This window comes from Macaca mulatta, chromosome 16 (genome assembly GCF_049350105.2).
Source record: "Macaca mulatta isolate MMU2019108-1 chromosome 16, T2T-MMU8v2.0, whole genome shotgun sequence".
NCBI lineage: Eukaryota > Metazoa > Chordata > Mammalia > Primates > Cercopithecidae > Macaca > Macaca mulatta.
Window position 1 is genome coordinate 9674649 of NC_133421.1, and position 17923 is coordinate 9692571.

A 17923-nucleotide genomic window follows, 5' to 3' on the forward strand; every position below is an offset into this window, starting at 1 on the left:
ACAGTATAAGGCTCACTTTGTACGGAGACCCGGGCATGACGAGGGGGCCTCTGGCGCTGGGGTTCCAGCCCTGGGTCCCCAAGGCTCCCCGAAGCTGGAAGGTCAGAGCATTAGGGTGAAGCGGTCTTCAGATCTCAGCACAGTGTGTTGGTGACCATGAAGATGAGAGAGCCCCTTCCTGATTGTTTTCTGCGGGCCAGGCCAGGCGCTTCTCCCAAACTCTGAGGCCAGCTCTCACTCCCTGCGCCTCACAAATGAGACTGAGATCCAGTGAGGTTACATAATCTGTTTGCCTGTAACACGCTAGTCAGTAACAAGGCTAAAACTTGAACCCAAATTCAAGTTTTAACTTCTAGGGCCCATGGGAACTCTTAAACCTGGAAGGGATTTAAGTTGGAAGTGCGAAATCCTGAGCACTGCCTGGCATATAGTAAGACTTCAATCAAGTTGGACATTCGGGTAATGATTGTGTACCTAAGAATCACGGTGGCTCACGCCTGTAACCCCAACACTTTGGCAGGCTGAGGTGGGTGGATCACTTGAGGTCAGGAGTTCGAGACCAACCTGGCCAACATGGTAAAACTGTCTCTACTAAAAAAAAAAAAAAAAAAAAACCACGAAAATTAGCCGGGCATGGTGGTAGGTAGCTGTAATCTCAGCTACTCAGGAGGCTGAGGCAAGAGAATTGCTTAAACCCAGGAGGCAGAGGTTGCAGTGAGCCAAGATTGCACCACTGTACTCCAGCCTGGATAACAGAGCGGGACTCTCATAACAAACAAACGAAAAAAGGCCGGACGCGGTGGCGATTCTCCTGCCTCGGCCTTCCAAGTAGCTGGGATTACAGGTGCATGCCAGCACGCCTAATTTTTTGTATTTTTAGTAGAGATGAGATTTCACCATGTTGGCAAGGCTGGTCTCAAACTCCTGACCTCAAGTGATCTGCCTGCCTTAGCCTCCCAAAGTGGTAGGATTACAGGCGTGAGCCACCGCGTCCTACCTAAAATATACTCCCATTTGTCCAACATCGTGTTAAGTGTTTTTTTTGGTTTTTTTTTTTTTTTTGAGACAGAGTCTTGTTCTGTCACCCAGGCTGGAGTGCAGTGGGGTGATGTTGGCTCACTGCAACCTCCACCTCTCAGGTTCAAGCAGTTCTCTGCCTCAACCTCCTGAGTAGCTGGGATTACAGGTGCCCGCCACCACGCCTGACTAATTTTTTGTGTGTATTTTTAGTAGAGACAAGGTTTCACTATGTTGGCCAGGCTGGTCTTGAACTCCTTACCTCGGCCTCCCAAATGGCTGGGATTACTGGCGTAAGCCACCGTGGCCGGCAACTCATTGTTGAAGCACCTGGGAAAAGGGATACTAAGATGCCACATCTGGGGCCTCCTGGACCTACAGGCTGTGGCAGTTCAGTGTGGGGTCTAAAGTCACGAGTCATAAAACAGAATACAGAGGTAGTAGGCCGTCTACCGGCAGCTCCACGACATACTCAGCTGTGTCTCTCTGAGCCTATTTAAACCAGTATTTACTAACCCCATCTGGGCGCTGGCACTGGATTAGGCACAGAGGGGAAGAGATGCTTCACAGAAGTGGCCAGTGACTTAATCTACTGCTGCACGGGAGCCCCTGCAGAGCATCTAGAAGTTAAATCGAGTAGAAAGGAGTCCAACAGCAGGAACATGCCCCAGGAAAGGGAAACGAAACCTGGGAACTCTAGACCATAGGACTCACGGGGCTTAGAGACACGGGGACTGGCTATGACACTTCCCATTACCAACTCCTACTGCCCCCGTGTGGCCATTTTGAGAATCACATTTTGCCCTGCCCAAGGTCAGGGCCTCTTGCCAAATCCAGTCCTTTACCAATGTATCTTCTCAAGCTTCCTGCTATACCTTCCGATCCAATATTCTTCTCATTGGTTAAGAAAATATCTTATTCTCCCCGCACCAAAAAAAAAAAAAAATAGAAAAAATAAAAAAGATCTTAGAACAGACAACACTTGGTTACTCATTACACATTTATTGTACATTTTCACAATCTGGATGCGCCACAGAATTGGGGGCATGGGGTGGGGGAAGAGGGGGGCAGGGGACACTGGGATAATATGGGGGGTCTAGAACACAGCACCCCCGCCCCCAGCATCTCTCCTACCCTTTCACACCACAGCTTAGATATCCCTGCTCCCCCTCCACACAGAAAACCTCAAGTGTGGGGGGAAGAAAGTTTGGGGGCCCCCTCCCGTGGCAGGTTAAGGGACTGTACCCTCAGACCCTTAAAATTGTGCCATTTAAAAAGACAATAGACCCTTCCTCAATCACTTCACCCAATGAAAAGACAGCTCTCTCTGGGCTCAATAGCCCTGGAGAGGGGCAAGCATCCCCATATTCCAGCAAGTCCCATGCACACATTGGCAGTGACTAGTACCCCACCCTAAATTCGGGGGTGGGGGAAGTCAGAGGAGCTGGGAAGTGATGGGGGCAACACCCCCCAAATTGAGGAGGAGGGTTTTCAGTCCTGCCCCCAGCAGGGGTGAGGCCAGAGATTTCAGGCAGGAATTGGGGGGATTCTCTGCCCTGCCCCACTCCTCCCCAAGGCAGTGATGACCCCCCACACACTGGTAGCCACCCCTCCCAAAAGAGATCAATTGTGGCCAACCCCCAACTCTCCTAGTGGGAGGAGGAGGTGGATCAGGCAGATGGGAGGGAAACACCATGGGAATGTCAGTTGAGTGCCCCACATGAAAACTGGGGAGCAGGAATGTGGGGAGAATCCCCAAGTGGCAGAATTATTGGTCCATCATAACATACTGAACTCCAAGACACTTACATACCAGCTGGGGGAGGGAGAGGGTACAAGAGGTTTGGAAAATGAGGGTAAGGGAGGCAAACTGGACTAGAAGAGCTAGGAAGAGGCAATGCTGGAGGACAGAGCAGCCTGGTCCCCCAAAAGCCCAGGCTCCCCACCATCTGCAAGTAATGTCGTGCAAATGAAAATGTGATACAAGGACTAATGGGGACTAACTCCTCAGTAAAAAAAGAAACACCAGTTGAGAGAAGAGTGATGGAACAAAAAGAAATGGAAAGGGATGGCAGTATGTAATGATACGCTACTTAACATGCTGGACACTCCCAAAGACCTTGGGATTCTTAGGACCAAGTGGGGCCAGTCTCAGAGCCTCCCATTGGATGCAAACAAGATGCACCTAAGGAAGCCTGGACAGATGCTTTTTGTTTTTTGTGGTCTTTTTTGAGGGCGGGGCAGAGGGAGCATGACCGGGAGAGGGAGGAGGAAAGGAAGGCCAGGGTGGGGGGAAGGATCAGCTAAATCTGAGGGAAGAAGAAGGAGAGGAGAGGGACTATTGCATAGCAGATGCAAATGAAGGGACTTGGGGCTAGTCAGGAAGAAAGGGAAAGGGAAGGCAGGCAAGAGAGAGGAGGTGAAGGGAACCTCAGGAAGGGGTGTTAAGGACAACCAGAAAAATCTTCTAGTAATAAAACTACAAACAGACCAAATATATATAATATTATATATGTATAAATAACAGCTGGCTATTTACAGGGGGACACACACACGGACACACACACGCACGGATCCAGGGAAGGGGGGCTGAAAGATATGGCTGAGAGGTGGAGGAACGGCTGAGGGTGGGGGGAGAGGCCCTTCTTTAGGCAGGGCAGACTCCTCAGGGATTTAAGTGCTGAAGTAAACTGTGGAGAGAGGGGAAGAAGATGAGGAAGAGGGAGAGGGGAGAGAGAGAGGGAGAAAGAAAGAAAGCAGTGTGTCAGGCCTGGCCCTGCTCCAATCCTCCCCACTCCCCAGCTGGCTGGCACCCCTACCCCTCTCTTGGACTCAGTTTCTCCATCTACAAAGCAAGGGGTTAGACAGGTAGGTTATGAGGTCCCTTCAGTTCCATGGTATGGCCTTGAGGCCACATACCCTAATCCTCTGAGCCTGAGGCCACAAGCTCTCAAATAATGGGGTGGTTGGCTTCCTGGTCATGTCTCAAGCCCCTGGGCCTTTCCTTTCTCCCACTCCTCAATTCCAGGGCTCTCAGATTGGGCTCTTAGGCCCAAAGGGTCCTCAATGGATACACCAACTTTTATATTTCTAAATGTTAACAAAACTGCCAAGAACCAGGCAAAATGCAGGCTAAATAACATCAAAGTTTTTGGCTCTAGGTGAATCAGAATTGCCATTAGCAGCTATATGTGTTTTTGGCTGAAGAGTAAAAACTAGGTTAATGACCTTCAAAACCCAGAATCCACTGGGGAAACCTCTCCAGGGAAAGGGCCCCGGCCATTCCCAGCCTACTCACCTATGATGATGATGAGGATGATGGCGCAAATCACTCCCAAGATGATCATCATCTGGGGGTGAGAGGAGAGGATCAGCGAGACTAACTATGATACCCCATTCACCTGCCAGTCCTCCTTCCTGTCCCCATCCTTACCTTGAGGTTTTTCCACCAGTATTTGCGCTTGAGCTTGGCTGCACTTGTTTCAAACTGGGAGGCCCCTGCCTGGAGTGCATCTGCACGGTCGTCCAGCTCCGACAGCTTCTGGTCCCGCTCCAGGACCTTGTCCACGTTCACCCTCATGATGTCCACCACCTGGGAGAAGGGCCCACGGGGCAAGGGGGTGTGCCAAGGCCCACCTCATGAGGGCAATCCTCAAACATGTGCCCACCGTGCCACACATGGAACATGCACCCTGATGCTGCCAGGTTAACATGCCAAGGACACACACAGTACATGCCTAGCACACCTGGGGACATGCAAGGAGCACACATCAGGGGATTGCTGGTGACATCTCAGATATCATAGCAACACCCTCCCTCTATGGCGCCTCAGGCGCTCTGTCCATCACCAGAGCACACCTGCCTAGGCTGGCACACCCCAGGCTAGCAAAGCTGATTAACACCCCCAGCACCCTTCCAAGTGCGTGCTGACAGGGAGACACGGATGGGGCAAAGTATCTTTGTCCGCAAACCCACAGGCGTGAACTGTCATCACTCCCAAACCAACATGGGCCCCTACACCTAAACGCCAACCCCCAGGGTCCTTTCTACTGCTTTTGACTCCCCCCACACTCACCTCATCCACCTGGGCCTGGGTCTGCTGCAGTCTCCTGTTACTGGTGAGGTTTGGAGGGGGTGCAGGGGGGCCACCCTCCCCAGCCGGGGCGGCAGGGGGGGCCGTGGCAGCGGTAGCAGACCTGAGGAGCAGGGACGGATTAAGACCCAGGGCCTGCAGTCTCCCGGCCCTGCAGCCAGGGCTCCGCCCATCCACCTGTCCATCCTCGTCCCTCCAGTCCTCCTTTTCGGGAGGAAGGCCACCCGATGGAAGCCCTGGTCCAGGTCCAGCCTCGCCACCGATGAGCTGCGTGACCTTGAGCGAGGCCTCCCCTCCCCCCGGCCTCAGTTTCCCCGCCTGTCAAATGAGGGCGACCTCACAGATGTGATCGGGGTCGACCCGAAAAGACAGGCGGCCGCGGTGACAGGGGCGGGGCGCGGCAGGAGGACACAGGGTCCGCTCCTTCCCGCGGCCATCGCTCGAGCCGGCCAGCCCGAGACGCTGGGCTTCTCGGCCGCCCGCGCGCAGTCACCGGCTTGGGCCTGGCCCCGGGGCGCGGGGAACGCGGGAGAGACCCCGGGCACTCCCCACGGCCGGTTGCCAAGGGCGGCGGCCGGTGCAGGGAAGCGCGGTGAGGGTGGCGGGCGGCCGACTCACATGGCGGGGGCAGCGGGTGGAGGACTTGGCAGCAGCAGTGATGGCGGCGGCGACTCGCGCTGGCTCCGACTGGCGCTGGCTGCCCGGGACGGAAAGATGGCGGCCGCGCGTCACCCGCATCCGGGCACTGCGGGCGGGGGCGGGGCGCCGCGGGCGACGCGTCGGGAGCGGGGCCGCGGGGGCGGGGCGCTGCGGGACTGGGGTCGTGCCGGGCGGGACTGCGGGTCTGGCGCCACCGTGCCCCGGCAGCTCTCTGGGCACTCACGGGACCACCAGGCGGGTTGCTGCGGCTTCCCTAAACCCACCGTCACCCCGCCCTGTCTGAGCACAGCCTTCCACAGCCGCCCCCAAACCTCTTGCCACCTGCCCCTTAGGGCACACAGCAGCCTGGCCCCGCACCTAACCCCCAGACCACTCCCTGAATCGTGAACCCAATAAGCCAGCCTGCATCCCACACAGCCCAAGGTCTCGCCCCGCGCCCAGGTCCCAGCACCTAGCGACCCGCCTTCAGCACTGGGAATGGGCTGGGGTTGGGAAATCAGAGAGGGTCAGTACAGGCGCTGGGGCAATATCGAGAGCGGGGACCCTGCTGCTAGGGTGGAGGGGAGTGGAGGAGGTTGGTCTCAACCCATCACCCCGCTGGTGGATGTCTCAGAGGAAGCCTGCGATCCCAGGCCACTGGGTAGGAGGGTGGGAAGAAAAGATGAGGCAGGCTCTTCCCGCCGAAACAAGTCCAGGGGGTGGAGGACCGGGGAGTGTCTACAGGGTGTGAGGAGGGGGGTGCCCCGCCTCACGATTGAGGTTCAGACCAGGGGTACTTAACAGCTGGAGCAGGCCCGACTGAGGTGGGGTGAGCTGAAGACCCCGAGGAGGAGGGCACAAGGCAGCCGGGGCTGATGGGGGCAGGGGCTGCTTCACGTGGTGGCTGCTGACTGGCCAAGACCTAGCTTTGCCCCAGGCTTGGGTCAGCGACCCCAACTGCAGGAGAGGGCTCAGGCTTTGGTCCCAGGCACAGGGACCAAAAGGCTTTTTTCTCTCTCATTTTTTTTTCTTTAGTAGTAGGCACAGTGGGTACAGTTTACAAGGTGCTGCTTTACATGCGTATTCGCCTCGCAGGTGTGACCTTGGACAGTTGCCCTCCTCTCTCTGGACCCCAAATACATTGCATATGTAGATACTAAATCCATATTCGTTAAATGGCTTGATGTGGATAACATGGAAGATTATCCCTATCTCCATTAGGCCCTCTAAGCACACCCAGAGGCTGTGTACACTCCCACCCAGCTTGTCAGAGAAGATGGGACCAGGGGAGCTGTCGCTCTGGTGGAGTGCAGGGGATCAAAGCAAGCCTCAAGGGTACAGGAGGCATTTTAGGCGAGGCCCTTTGAACCTGGGGTGGGGGTGCTTACTACATCCCTGGAAGGTGCAGGGAGGCTGATGGCCTTGATCTCTGAGACAAACAGGAACCAGCTTCGTCCCTCCCCCACCCTGGCTTCCCAGGGCCTCCGGGTGTGAGATACTCCCCCACTGCAGTGCCCCACTCCCTCCCCACAGAAGCCCGGGGACTGGCTCTGTCACCAGAGGTGTCATTTCCCAGCTGTCTGGGGGAGGTGAGTGAGCAGGGAATGTGTGTGCTGGGTGTGGGAACTCAGCCCAATCTAAGAGAAGATACTCTTGGCTTCCTCCCACTCAGAGGAGCAGCCGCATCCCTGATCCTTGTGCACTGACAGTCCCGGGTGGCTCAGCCTATGTGATGAGAAAGAAAAGAGCAGCTTCCATGGGGGTCTCAGATCATGCTATGGGATGCTGGCTCCTGCTTTTTGGTCTTGAGATGATTCTGCTTTCTAGTCAGAGAACAAAGATGCCAAATTCCAGCCTTTTAAGTTCAAAAGCTTCAGTGTCTGTCTGGTTATAAATAAGACAGGGAGGATTGGAAGAGGCAGGCACAGGAAGCCCTTCCGCCCCCAGTTGGACACCCTGCACTAACTGGGGGGAGCCTAGTGCAGGGCCAGGCAAGACATTTGATGCTGGTTTGGGGGTGATATGGAAGGGACAGAGCCCCAGATACACTGTCAAGGCCAGGGGTCGTGCTATTGCTATTGGATTGTGGGGGCGGCAGCAGCAGAGTAGAAATGAGGGCATGTGTGACCCACGCAGATGAGAGGCCCAGGAGGATTCATCTCAGAGAGGGGGCTCTCACCCAGCAGCCCATTCCCACCCCACCCCACCTAGGCTGTGGCTCAAAGGAACTCCCCAAGTTTAGATCAATGGTGGAGGTGGGGGAAGGAGTGGGATGACAGTGTTCACCTGGAAGTGACTGAGAGAATGTGTTCTGCAGGCAGGTAGAATAGAGACCCAAATAGAGGGAAGTCAAACGATAGAAAAATAATGTATTTGCGTAACTCAGATTTGGCTTCTTCATGTACCTGCTGTGGTAATTGACTGATGAATTTCTAGGGCACACCCCCAAGACTCATTCAAAGGATGTAGGGGCTCAAGGTGATTGTGATGTAGGCAACAGAGACCACACTTTCATAAAGGCTTTCTTTTATTTTTAATTTTTATTTATTATTATGTATTTATTTATATTTGAGACAAAGTTTCGCCCTTGCTGCCCAGGCTGGAGTGCAATGGCGTGATCTCGGCTCACTGCAACCTCCACCTCCTGGGTTCAAGTGATTCTCCTGCCTCAGACTCCCAAGTAGCTGGGATTACAGGAGTGCACCACCATGCCTTTCTAATTGTTTTGTACTTTTAGTAGAGATGGGATTTCACCATGTTGGCCAGGCTGGTCTCGAACTCCTGACCTCAGGTGATCCACCCACCTTGGCCTCCCAAGGTGTTGGGATTACAGGCATGAGCCACCACGCCCGGCCTTATTTTGTAATTTTTTTTCTCTTCAATTACTGGTTTAGAAGTTGGGATGAAAGGAGGCTGGGTCATGCCCACACTGACTCATGAACTCGCTCCATCCACATGAGTCAAACCTGACTGAACTTATAATTAATTTCAGAGGCCTGTGTGTCCCTCAGTGCAGCTTGTGAAGTAAAGGCCTTCTAATGAGTAATGGAAAGGCTAGCCCCCCACCATTGCAATCAGCTGTGACATCTGGTGAACCCTCCAAGCCAGAAGGTTCTCAGAGCTGTCTGTCCAGCTCTGGGCTCCTGGAAGGAGGGGACACTCCAGGGACCCACTGTGTACCAGACAGTTGGCATGGATTGCCACGTGTGCTCAATTTTTTATTTTTATTTATTTTTGAGACAAAGTCTCACTCTTTTACCAGACTGGAGTGCAGTGGCGCGATCTCGGCTCACTGCAACCTCTGCCTCCTGGGTTCAAGAGATTCTCCTGCCTCAGTCTCCTGAGTGCCTGGGATTACAGGCGTCCACCACCATGCCTGGCTAATTTTTCTATTTTTAGTAGAGACAGGATTGTGCCATGTTGGCCAGGCTGGTCTCAAACTCCTGACTTCAGGTGATCCGCCCACCTTGGCCTCCCAAAGTGCTGAGATTACAGGTGTGAGCCACCACGCCCAGTCTTTTAAATTAGTTTTTTTGAGACAGTCTCCCTCTGTCACCCAAGCTGGAGTGCAGTGGCACAAGCTTGGCTCACTGCAATCTCTGCTGATTTTTCTGTTTTTAGTAGAGACAGGGTTGCGCCATGTTGGTCAGACTGGTCTCAAACTCCTGACTTCAGGTGATTTGCCCACCTTGGCCTCCCGAAGTGCTGGGATTACAGGCGTGAGCCAATGCACCCGGTCAAGAATGTGTCTTTTTGTATTAAAGGATAATGTAAACACATAAATTGGTATCTTTTTAATATGCAAAGTTCTCTCTGAACAAGTATCAAGCAGTGCCAGGAACGAGGCAGGCAAATGAACAATAAACGATGGTGAGCGCGTAGCAGGCAGATAGACCGCTAATGGGAAGGTTGGGTTTGGGCAGGACCTACGTGCCCAGTATCCTGTAAGGACGGTCCTAGTTGGGCTGGCGAAGCACTGATCACTTGTTACTGGTTTGACCAGGGAACCAGCTCCTGTCATTGCAGCAGAGCAGGCCCAGGCCCCTGGCCACTGGGAAGCAGGGCAGTGTGGGTGGTGGGGTGCCATATGCCAGAGCCCTATATGGGTGGGAGAAGACATAGGCAGATTACAGTCTCCTGGATTGGGTGCCTGAAAGGACTCCTGGTTCCAGTCCCTCACTCTCCAACCCTCCATTCAATAGAGATTCACCGGGTTTAACAAGCCCCTGTTTTGAAAGGGGGAGGAGTTCCCCTCCAGATAAAGAAGTTGTCAAGAACCCACATCTTCCTTATTTATTTATTTATTTATTTATTTATTTATTTTGAGACAGAGTCTTATTCTGTCCCCCAGGCCGGAGTGCTATGGTGCCATCTTCCGCCTCCCGGGTTCAAACAGCTCTCCTGCCTCAGCCTCCTGAGTAGCTGGGATTACAGGCGCCTGCCATTAAGCCTGGCTGATTTTTGTATATTTAGTAGAGACGGGGTTTCACCATGTTGGGCAGGCTGGTCTTGAACTCCTGACCTCAGGTGATCCGCCTGCCTTGGCCTCCCAAAGTGCTGGGATTACAGGCATGAGCAACTGCGCCTGGCTGACATTTTATTACCTTCCATATTATATGCCAAGCCTAGAGTCTGGCAGATAGCGGTGTTCAATAAACATTTGTTGAATTGAGTCAACTGATTTGGCCTAACAGACAGGAGACTTGGGTTCTACTCCCAGCTCTCCCACTCTGCATGGTGTCCTGGAGCAAATGCCTTTCTCCTGGGGCCTCATTTTTCTCATTTGTTAAGTGAGGGCTCTTTCATTCTACAATGGCAGGCATTGTGCTGGTATCAGAAGTTACAATAATAAACACAAAAAGAGATTGTTAAAACAGCATGATCTTTGCTGTGATGGACTTAATGACCAAGACACTTGCCAACCCTCCTCAAACAGATTAAACCAAAAAGAAGAATCTTGTAACTAGAACACAGCTAGAAACAGCAGGATCCAGGTCCTCAAAAGATGCCATCGGGAATCTGCTTCTCTGTTCTTCAGCTATGCTTGCCTCTGGCATAGCTTCATTTCCACACAGGCAACATAAGCAGCTGCAGGCTCACATTTGTTTAAAATGTTATAGTTATATATATATTTATATCTATTTTATAGAGATGGGGGTCTCACCGTGTTTTCCGGGCTGGTCTCAAACTCCTGGCCTCAAGTAATCTTCCAGCCTTGGCCTCCCAAAGTGCTGGGATTACAGGTGTGAGCTACCATGCCCCGCCCCAAAAATGTTATAGTTTTTAAATTTTTATTTGTTTTTTCAGAGACATGGTCTCACTCTGTCACCTAGGAGGGAGTGGAGTGGCACAATCAAAGCTCACTGCAGCCTCGAAGTGATCCTCCTGGGCTCAAGTGATCCTCCCACCTTAGCCTCCCAAATAGCTGGGACCACAGGCAGAGACCCCCACATCCACATCCAGCTAATTTTTAAAATTTTTTATAGAGATTATGTTTGTCTCATAATGTTGCCTTGGCTGGTTTCACACTCCTTGGGCTCAAACAGTCCTTCTGCCTTGGCCTCCCAAAGTTCTGGGATTACAAGTGTGAGCCACTGCACCCAACCTTGTATATTAAACACACACATGTGCGCACATGCACACACACATACACACACACACACACACACAATTTATGTTCAAAATATCAAAAGTTCAAAAGAGCACATGGAGAAAGTTTCTTCCCCACCCTGTATCCCTGCCACTCAATCTGCTTTCTCACAACAGCCAATACTTCCAGTTGCCTGCGCCTCCTTTCAGAGATGATCCATGCATATGTAAGCAATCATGCTTGTAGTTTTCCCCTTTTTTTACACCAATGTGTAAAAAACTACATGCACTTTTCTGCACCTTGCTTTTGTCACTTAATGTATCTTGTACATTGTTCCATTATACTGAATAAAATGCACTTTCTTCTGGTGGCATAGTATTCCACAGTATGGATGTATCAGAATGTAACCAATCCTCTACTGGCAGACATTTAGGTTGTTTCTAGCCTTTTGCCAATACAAGCAAAGCTGCAAAAAATAACCTACACATTCCCCTTTCACCTGTGTGCAAATATGTAGGGCTAATTCTTAGACATGAAAATACCAGTCAGGTGTGGTGGCTCACACCTGTATTCCCAGCTACTTGGGAGGCTGCAGTGGTATGGTCACTTTAACCTAGGATTTCCAAGGCTTCAGTGAGCCATGATCATATCACTGCACTCCAACCTGGGCAACAGAGTGAGACCCTGTCTCAAAAACAATAAAATAACAAAAATAAATCCTAGGTCAAAGGAATAGGTGTTTGTGATTTTGATTTTCATGGGAATTGCTAAATTGCTCTCCATAAACATGTTACCAGCTTTTATTCCCACCAATGAATAGGCAAGGCCTGTTTGCCCACACCCCCTCCAACACTCTATGAAACTTTTTGGTGATTACAAATATGCTAAGTTGAAACATGGTCTGCATTTCTCATTGATGAATGAGGTTAGGCATCTTTTCATATAGTTGAGAGTTTTTTGTATTTCCTTACCAGTGAAATTTCTGTAGAAAAGTTTTGTACAGTTTTATTGGGTTGTTGGTATTTTTCTTGTAAATTTGTCGATTTATATATGTCAAAATTAGTCCTTTCTCTGCAATATGAATTAAAAATATTTCCCCTGGGCCGGGCACGGTGGCTCAAGCCTGTAATCCCAGCACTTTGGGAGGCCGAGATGGGCGGATCACGAAGTCAGGAGATCGAAACCATCCTGGCTAACACGGTGAAACCCCGTCTCTATTAAGAAATACAAAAAACTAGCCGGGCGAGGTGGCGGGCGCCTGTAGTCCCAGCTACTCGGGAGGCTGAGGCAGGAGAATGGCGTGAACCCGGGAGGCGGAGCTTGCAGTGAGCTGAGATCCGGCCACTGCACTCCAGCCTGGGCGGCAGAGCGAGACTCCGTCTCAAAAAAAAAAAAAAAAAAAAAAAAAAAGAAATACAAAAAACTAGCCGGGCGAGGTGGCAGGCGCCTGTAGTCCCAGCTACTCGGGAGGCTGAGGCCGGAGAATGGCGTGAACCCGGGAGGCGGAGCTTGCAGTGAGCTGAGATCCGGCCACTGCACTCCAGCCTGGGCGACAGAGCGAGACTCCGTCTCAAAAAAAAAAAAAAAAAAAAAAAAATTTCCCCTGGATTATCATCTATTCTTTAACTTTTGCTTATTTTTTTTACTATGCATAGTTTTAACATTCATATATATATATATATATATATATTTTTTTTTTTTTTTTTTTTTTGAGACAGAGTCTCGCTCTGTCGCCCAGGCTGGAGTGCAGTGGCGTGATCTCCGCTCACGGCTAGCTCCGCCTCCTGGGTTCACGCCATTCTCCTGCCTCGGCCTCCCAAGTAGCTGGGACTACAGGCGCCGCCACCACACCTGGCTAATTTTTTGTATTTTTAGTAGAGACGGGGTTTCATCATGTTAGCCAGGATGGTCTCGATCTCCTGACCTCGTGATCTGCCCGCCTCGGCCTCCCAAAGTGCCAGGATTACAGGCCACCACGCCTGGCCAACATTCTAATATATATTTAAGTGTGTGAGTGTTTTCATTTATGCCTTCAGTGTTTTATTACCATACTTTGAGACTTCGAGAACAGCCTGGGCAACAAAGCGAGACCCCGTCACTACAAAAAAATTAAAAAATTAGCTGGGTGTGTTTTTACCTGCCTGTGGTCCTAGCTACTCTGGAGGCAGAGGTGGGAGGATTGCTTGAGCCCAGAAGGTCAAGGCTGCAGTGAGCTGTGATGGCAACACTGCACTCCAACCTGGGTGACAGAGTAAGACTCTGCCTCAAAACAAAACAAAATAAAAAAGCCATCAAAGTTAGCCAGTAGTGGCAGTGGGTGCCTGCAATCCCAGCTACTAGGGAGGCTGAGGTGGGAGGATCACTTGAGCCTGGGGCAGTTGAGGCTGCAGTGAGCCATGATCATGCCACTGCATGCCAGCTTGAGCCACATGGCAAGACTCTGTCTCAGAAATAATAATAATAATAATAATAATAATAATAATAGGACTGAGCACGGTGGCTCACATCTGCAATCCCAGAACTTTGGGAGACTGAGGTGGGCAGATCACCTGAGGTCAGGAGTTCGAGACCAGCCTGGCCAACATGGTGAAACCCCCCAGTCTCTTCTACAAATACAAAAATTAGCCAGGTGTGGTGGCACGCGCCTGTAATCCCAGCTACTTGGGAGGCTGAGGCAGGAGAATAGCTAGAACCTGGGACGCGGAGGCGCCAGTGAGCTGAGACTGCACCATTGCACTCCAGCCTGGGCAACAGAGGGAGACTGTCTCAAAAAAAAGAGAAAAAGAAAAAGAAAAGGAGGAAAGAAGGGAGAGAGAAGGGGAGGGGAGGGGAGGGGAGGGGAGGGGAGGGGAGGGGAGGGGAGGGGAGAGGAGGGGAGGGGTGGGGAGGGGAGAGGAGTGGAGGGGAGGGGAGGGGAGGGAAAGTTAAAAACAAAAATACAAAAATCAGCCGGACGTGGCAGTGTGTGTCTGTAGTCCCAGCTACTTGGGAGGCTAAGGCAGGAGAATCGCTTGAACACGGGAGGCGGAGGTTGCAGTGAGTCGAGATCCCACCACTGCACTCCAGCCTGGCGACAGAGTGAGACTCCATCTCAAAAAGAAAAACGAAAAAAAAAAATTTAAGTTATTCAAAATATAAAGGTTAAAAGTTCCAAGATTTATTTGAATACTTTCATGGTTTTGTATTTGTTTTTTAGACAGAGTCTCCCTTTGTCACCCAGGCTGAAGTGCAGTGGGCGATCTCGGCTCACTGCAACCTCCGTCTCCCGGTTTCAAGCGATTCTCCTGCCTCAGCCTCTAGAGTAGCTGGGATTATAGGCACACGCCACCATGGCCGACTAATTTTTGTATTTTTACAGTGCTGAGATTAAAGGCATGAGCCACTGCGCCCAGCCTAATTATTTTATTTTACAGCATGCTTTTATTTCCAGGAAGAGTCCAGGCTTCTCTTTTCCCAAAAGTTCCAGCAATAGTCCTATGTTGTCAAGGTTTATGCTTGAACCAGTCACCACGCCCAGGAAAACAGAATGAGTCTAGAGAGGAATGGTAGGGAAGGAGTGGCTGTCAGCCTCTTCCTAACCATGGAGACTAAGAATAAGGGAGGGTCTCCCGAAAGAAAATGGTAGTGCTGCTGGGCGCGATGGCTCACGCCTGTAAACCCAGCACTTCAGAAGGCCGAGGCTGGCGGATCATGAGGTCAGGAAATCGAGACCAGCCTGATCAACATGGTGAAACCTCGTCTCTACTAAAAATACAAAAAATAGCCGGGCTTGGTGGCAGGCGCCTGTAATCGCGGCTACTCAGAAGGCTGAGGCAGGAGAATCGCTTGAACTCGGGAGGCCGAGGTTGCAGTGAGCCGAGATTGCGCCATCGCACTCCAGACTGGGTGACAGAGCGAGACGCTGTCAAAAAAGAGAAAGAAGAGAAAAGAAAAGAAAAGAAAAGAAAGAAAATGGTGGTGCTATTACCAGAAATAAAGGATGGATACTGAACTGGCAAAAACAGCAGATATCCACTACGATGGGAGAATCCCAAGACCCAAATCAACTCAGGGAAAAGGCACTGAGCAGTTACCACAGGCCTGACACTCTGCTACCCTTCTCCCCTGACAGATAACTGGATTGTCTCAGTTAATTCTCTCAGCGATCCCATGAGATATTGTTGTGAACTGATCTGAGCCAATCTGTCCCTTTGGTGGGTATCAATAGCATTTCCCCACCGCCTGGTAGAAGTTGCAGATGCAGGAGAATTCTGCTGCACATACGAATATCTACCACAGAAAATTAGCAAGCAGGTTCAAAACGGTTCATGCAGCCTTGATGAAGTCCCTGAACCCTGCAGGAAAAGGTCACCTGAGGCAGACACAGCAATCCCCCAGACACAAACTTGCTACTCACATAAAAAATATGAGTGTGGCCGGGCGCGGTGTAATCCCAGCACTTTGGAAGGCCGAGGCAGGTGGATCACGAGGTCAGGAGTTCGAGACCAGCCTGGCCAACATGGCGAAACCCCATCTCTGCTAAAAATACAAAATTTAGGAGGGTGCAGGGGCTGGCACTTGTAATCCCAGCTACTCGGGAGGCTGAGGCAGGAGAATCGCTTGAACCAGGGAGGCGGAGGTTGCAGATCGCGCCACTGCACCCCAGCCTGGGCGACAGAACAAGACTCCATCTCAAAAAAAAAAAAAAAAATTATGAGTGTGGATGAGGGAACTGAGGCAGAGAGAGGGCAAGTGACCTCCTGATAAGAGAAAAAAACACACTGGGACCCCGGCAGGCAGTCTGGCTGCAGAGGTTATTCCTATAGTCCTGGCCCTGGGCTAGGGCTCACATAAGCGAGCTGAGATCTGGAAACCAGCAGCATCTAGTTGATGTTTGAAAACAAGAGATGGATGAAGTGACCCGAGGAGTAGTGATCACCAGCACTTTTGGGGCAAGCAGAGGAGACAACCCAGTATTATGTCCCCAGTAACTGACACACTGCAGGTACTCTAAGTATTCATTGAATGAACGTAAAAAGGAACAACCAGAACAGTACAGTAGTAGGCAAACCAGGGGAACCACTGTTTCAAAACTAAGGGAGAAAAAAGTGCAAAAGAGGGGAGTGGGCCAAATGCGGTGGCTCATGCCTGTAATCCTAGCACTTTCGGAGGCCTAGTGGGGAGGATGGCTTGAGCCCAGGAGTTTGGAACCAGCCTGGGCAACACAGTGAGACCCTGTCTCTATAGAAAATGTTAAAACTTAACCAGGTGTGGTGGTGCTCACATATAGTCCCAGCTACTTGGGAGGCTGAGGCAGGAGGATCATCTGAGCCTGGGAGTTCGAGGCTGCAGTGAGCTATGATCCCACCACTGCACACTACACTCTAGCCTGGGCAGCAGAGTAAGACTGTCTTAAAAAAAAAAAAAAAAAAAAGAGGGGGTGGTCAACGTACCATATGCTGAACAGAGGTCAAACTCAAACTCAAGTCTGAAAAGTGACTCTGGATTTGGGAAGCAGAAGTCATTGGCGATGATCAGTTTCTTGGGGGTGTACTGGTAGATTTTTAACAACCAACTCTCCAAAAACAAATGTATCCATGTATATACATAAGTGTATGATAAATTGTACTGGTATAAAGTATGGATAGCACAAAATTTACAAATAAAAAGGCCAGACGCGGTGGCTCACGCCTGTAATTCCAGCACTTTGGGAGGCTGATCACCTGAGGGCGATCATCAGGGCAGATCACCTGAGGTCAGGAGTTCAAGACCAGGCTGGCCCACATGGTGAAACCCAGTCTCTACTAAAAATACAAAAAATAGCCGGGCATCGTGGCACCTGCCTATAATCCCAGCTACTTGGGAGGCTGAGGCAGGATAATCTCCTGAACCTGGGAGGCAGAGGTTACAGTGAGCCGAGATCAGTGCAGTGCACTCCAGCCCTGACGACAGACCAAGACCCTGCCTCAAAACAAACAAACAAACAAACAAACAAACAAAAAACAAAAACCGTTCCTATTGAATGAGTATCATCCTAAGGGGAACCATCCTGTGCACTAGATTACAGATTTTTACTGATGTGCAGTGTTTCCTGAGAAGAGGTGAAGCGTCAAAGTATCAAACGACAAAGAACAACGGGAGTCCATTTGCACAATCCTACCTCCTAAGTCCCAGTAAGCAACAAATACAACTCACAATTTTCAAAACCAGGTAAATTTGGCGAGATCACAAAATAGCGAAATACGAAAACTATTCCCTGCACCGCATGATAACTACATTAACTAAACTAACAATCAACATAACAGAAACATAAGCGATCGTCAGGAAGAATCAGATAGGAGCAATCAGGGTGTTGCAAGTCCTGATTACGCAGAGACGTTAATCACGTTTCATGCATTCTCCAATCATCATGTTCTAATCTGCCCTCCAAAAGAGGAACAGGTAAGGATTATCCCACCTGACGATATTTCTAAATAGCCGACATTCCGCACTCAGTCAAAAAGATTCCGTTTACAGCTAGGGTGAGTTCACGACGCGTTGGTATAAGTAACCCTACTACTTAGCATCCTTCCAGTTGTATTGCCATATTTGCTTGCACATTTTTA

The 17923-nt window shown here is 50.7% G+C and overlaps 1 protein-coding gene, 1 long non-coding RNA gene and 1 other non-coding gene across 4 annotated transcripts; 1 reads left to right on the forward strand and 2 right to left on the reverse strand.

The window, feature by feature from the left end:
• Window positions 1-1998: 1998 nt before the first annotated feature.
• VAMP2 (vesicle associated membrane protein 2) lies at window positions 1999-5831 on the reverse strand. Of its 2 annotated transcripts, none has more exon segments than NM_001032820.2 (5): window positions 1999-3707; window positions 4316-4367; window positions 4451-4609; window positions 5093-5213; window positions 5729-5831. In NM_001032820.2, coding segments are annotated over 5 exon segments (351 nt in total). In that variant the 5' UTR covers window positions 5731-5831; the 3' UTR covers window positions 1999-3690.
• Window positions 5832-11174: 5343 nt separating this feature from the next.
• Window positions 11175-15789, forward strand: LOC144335313 (uncharacterized). The gene is made up of 3 exons (XR_013406087.1): window positions 11175-11927; window positions 13870-14375; window positions 15191-15789. It is a non-coding gene; the product is annotated as an uncharacterized LOC144335313 (long non-coding RNA).
• A 1858-nt stretch (window positions 15790-17647) lies between these two features.
• Window positions 17648-17782, reverse strand: LOC114673286 (U8 small nucleolar RNA). Its single transcript, XR_003724007.1, has one exon. It is a non-coding gene; the product is annotated as a U8 small nucleolar RNA (small nucleolar RNA).
• Window positions 17783-17923: the final 141 nt, after the last annotated feature.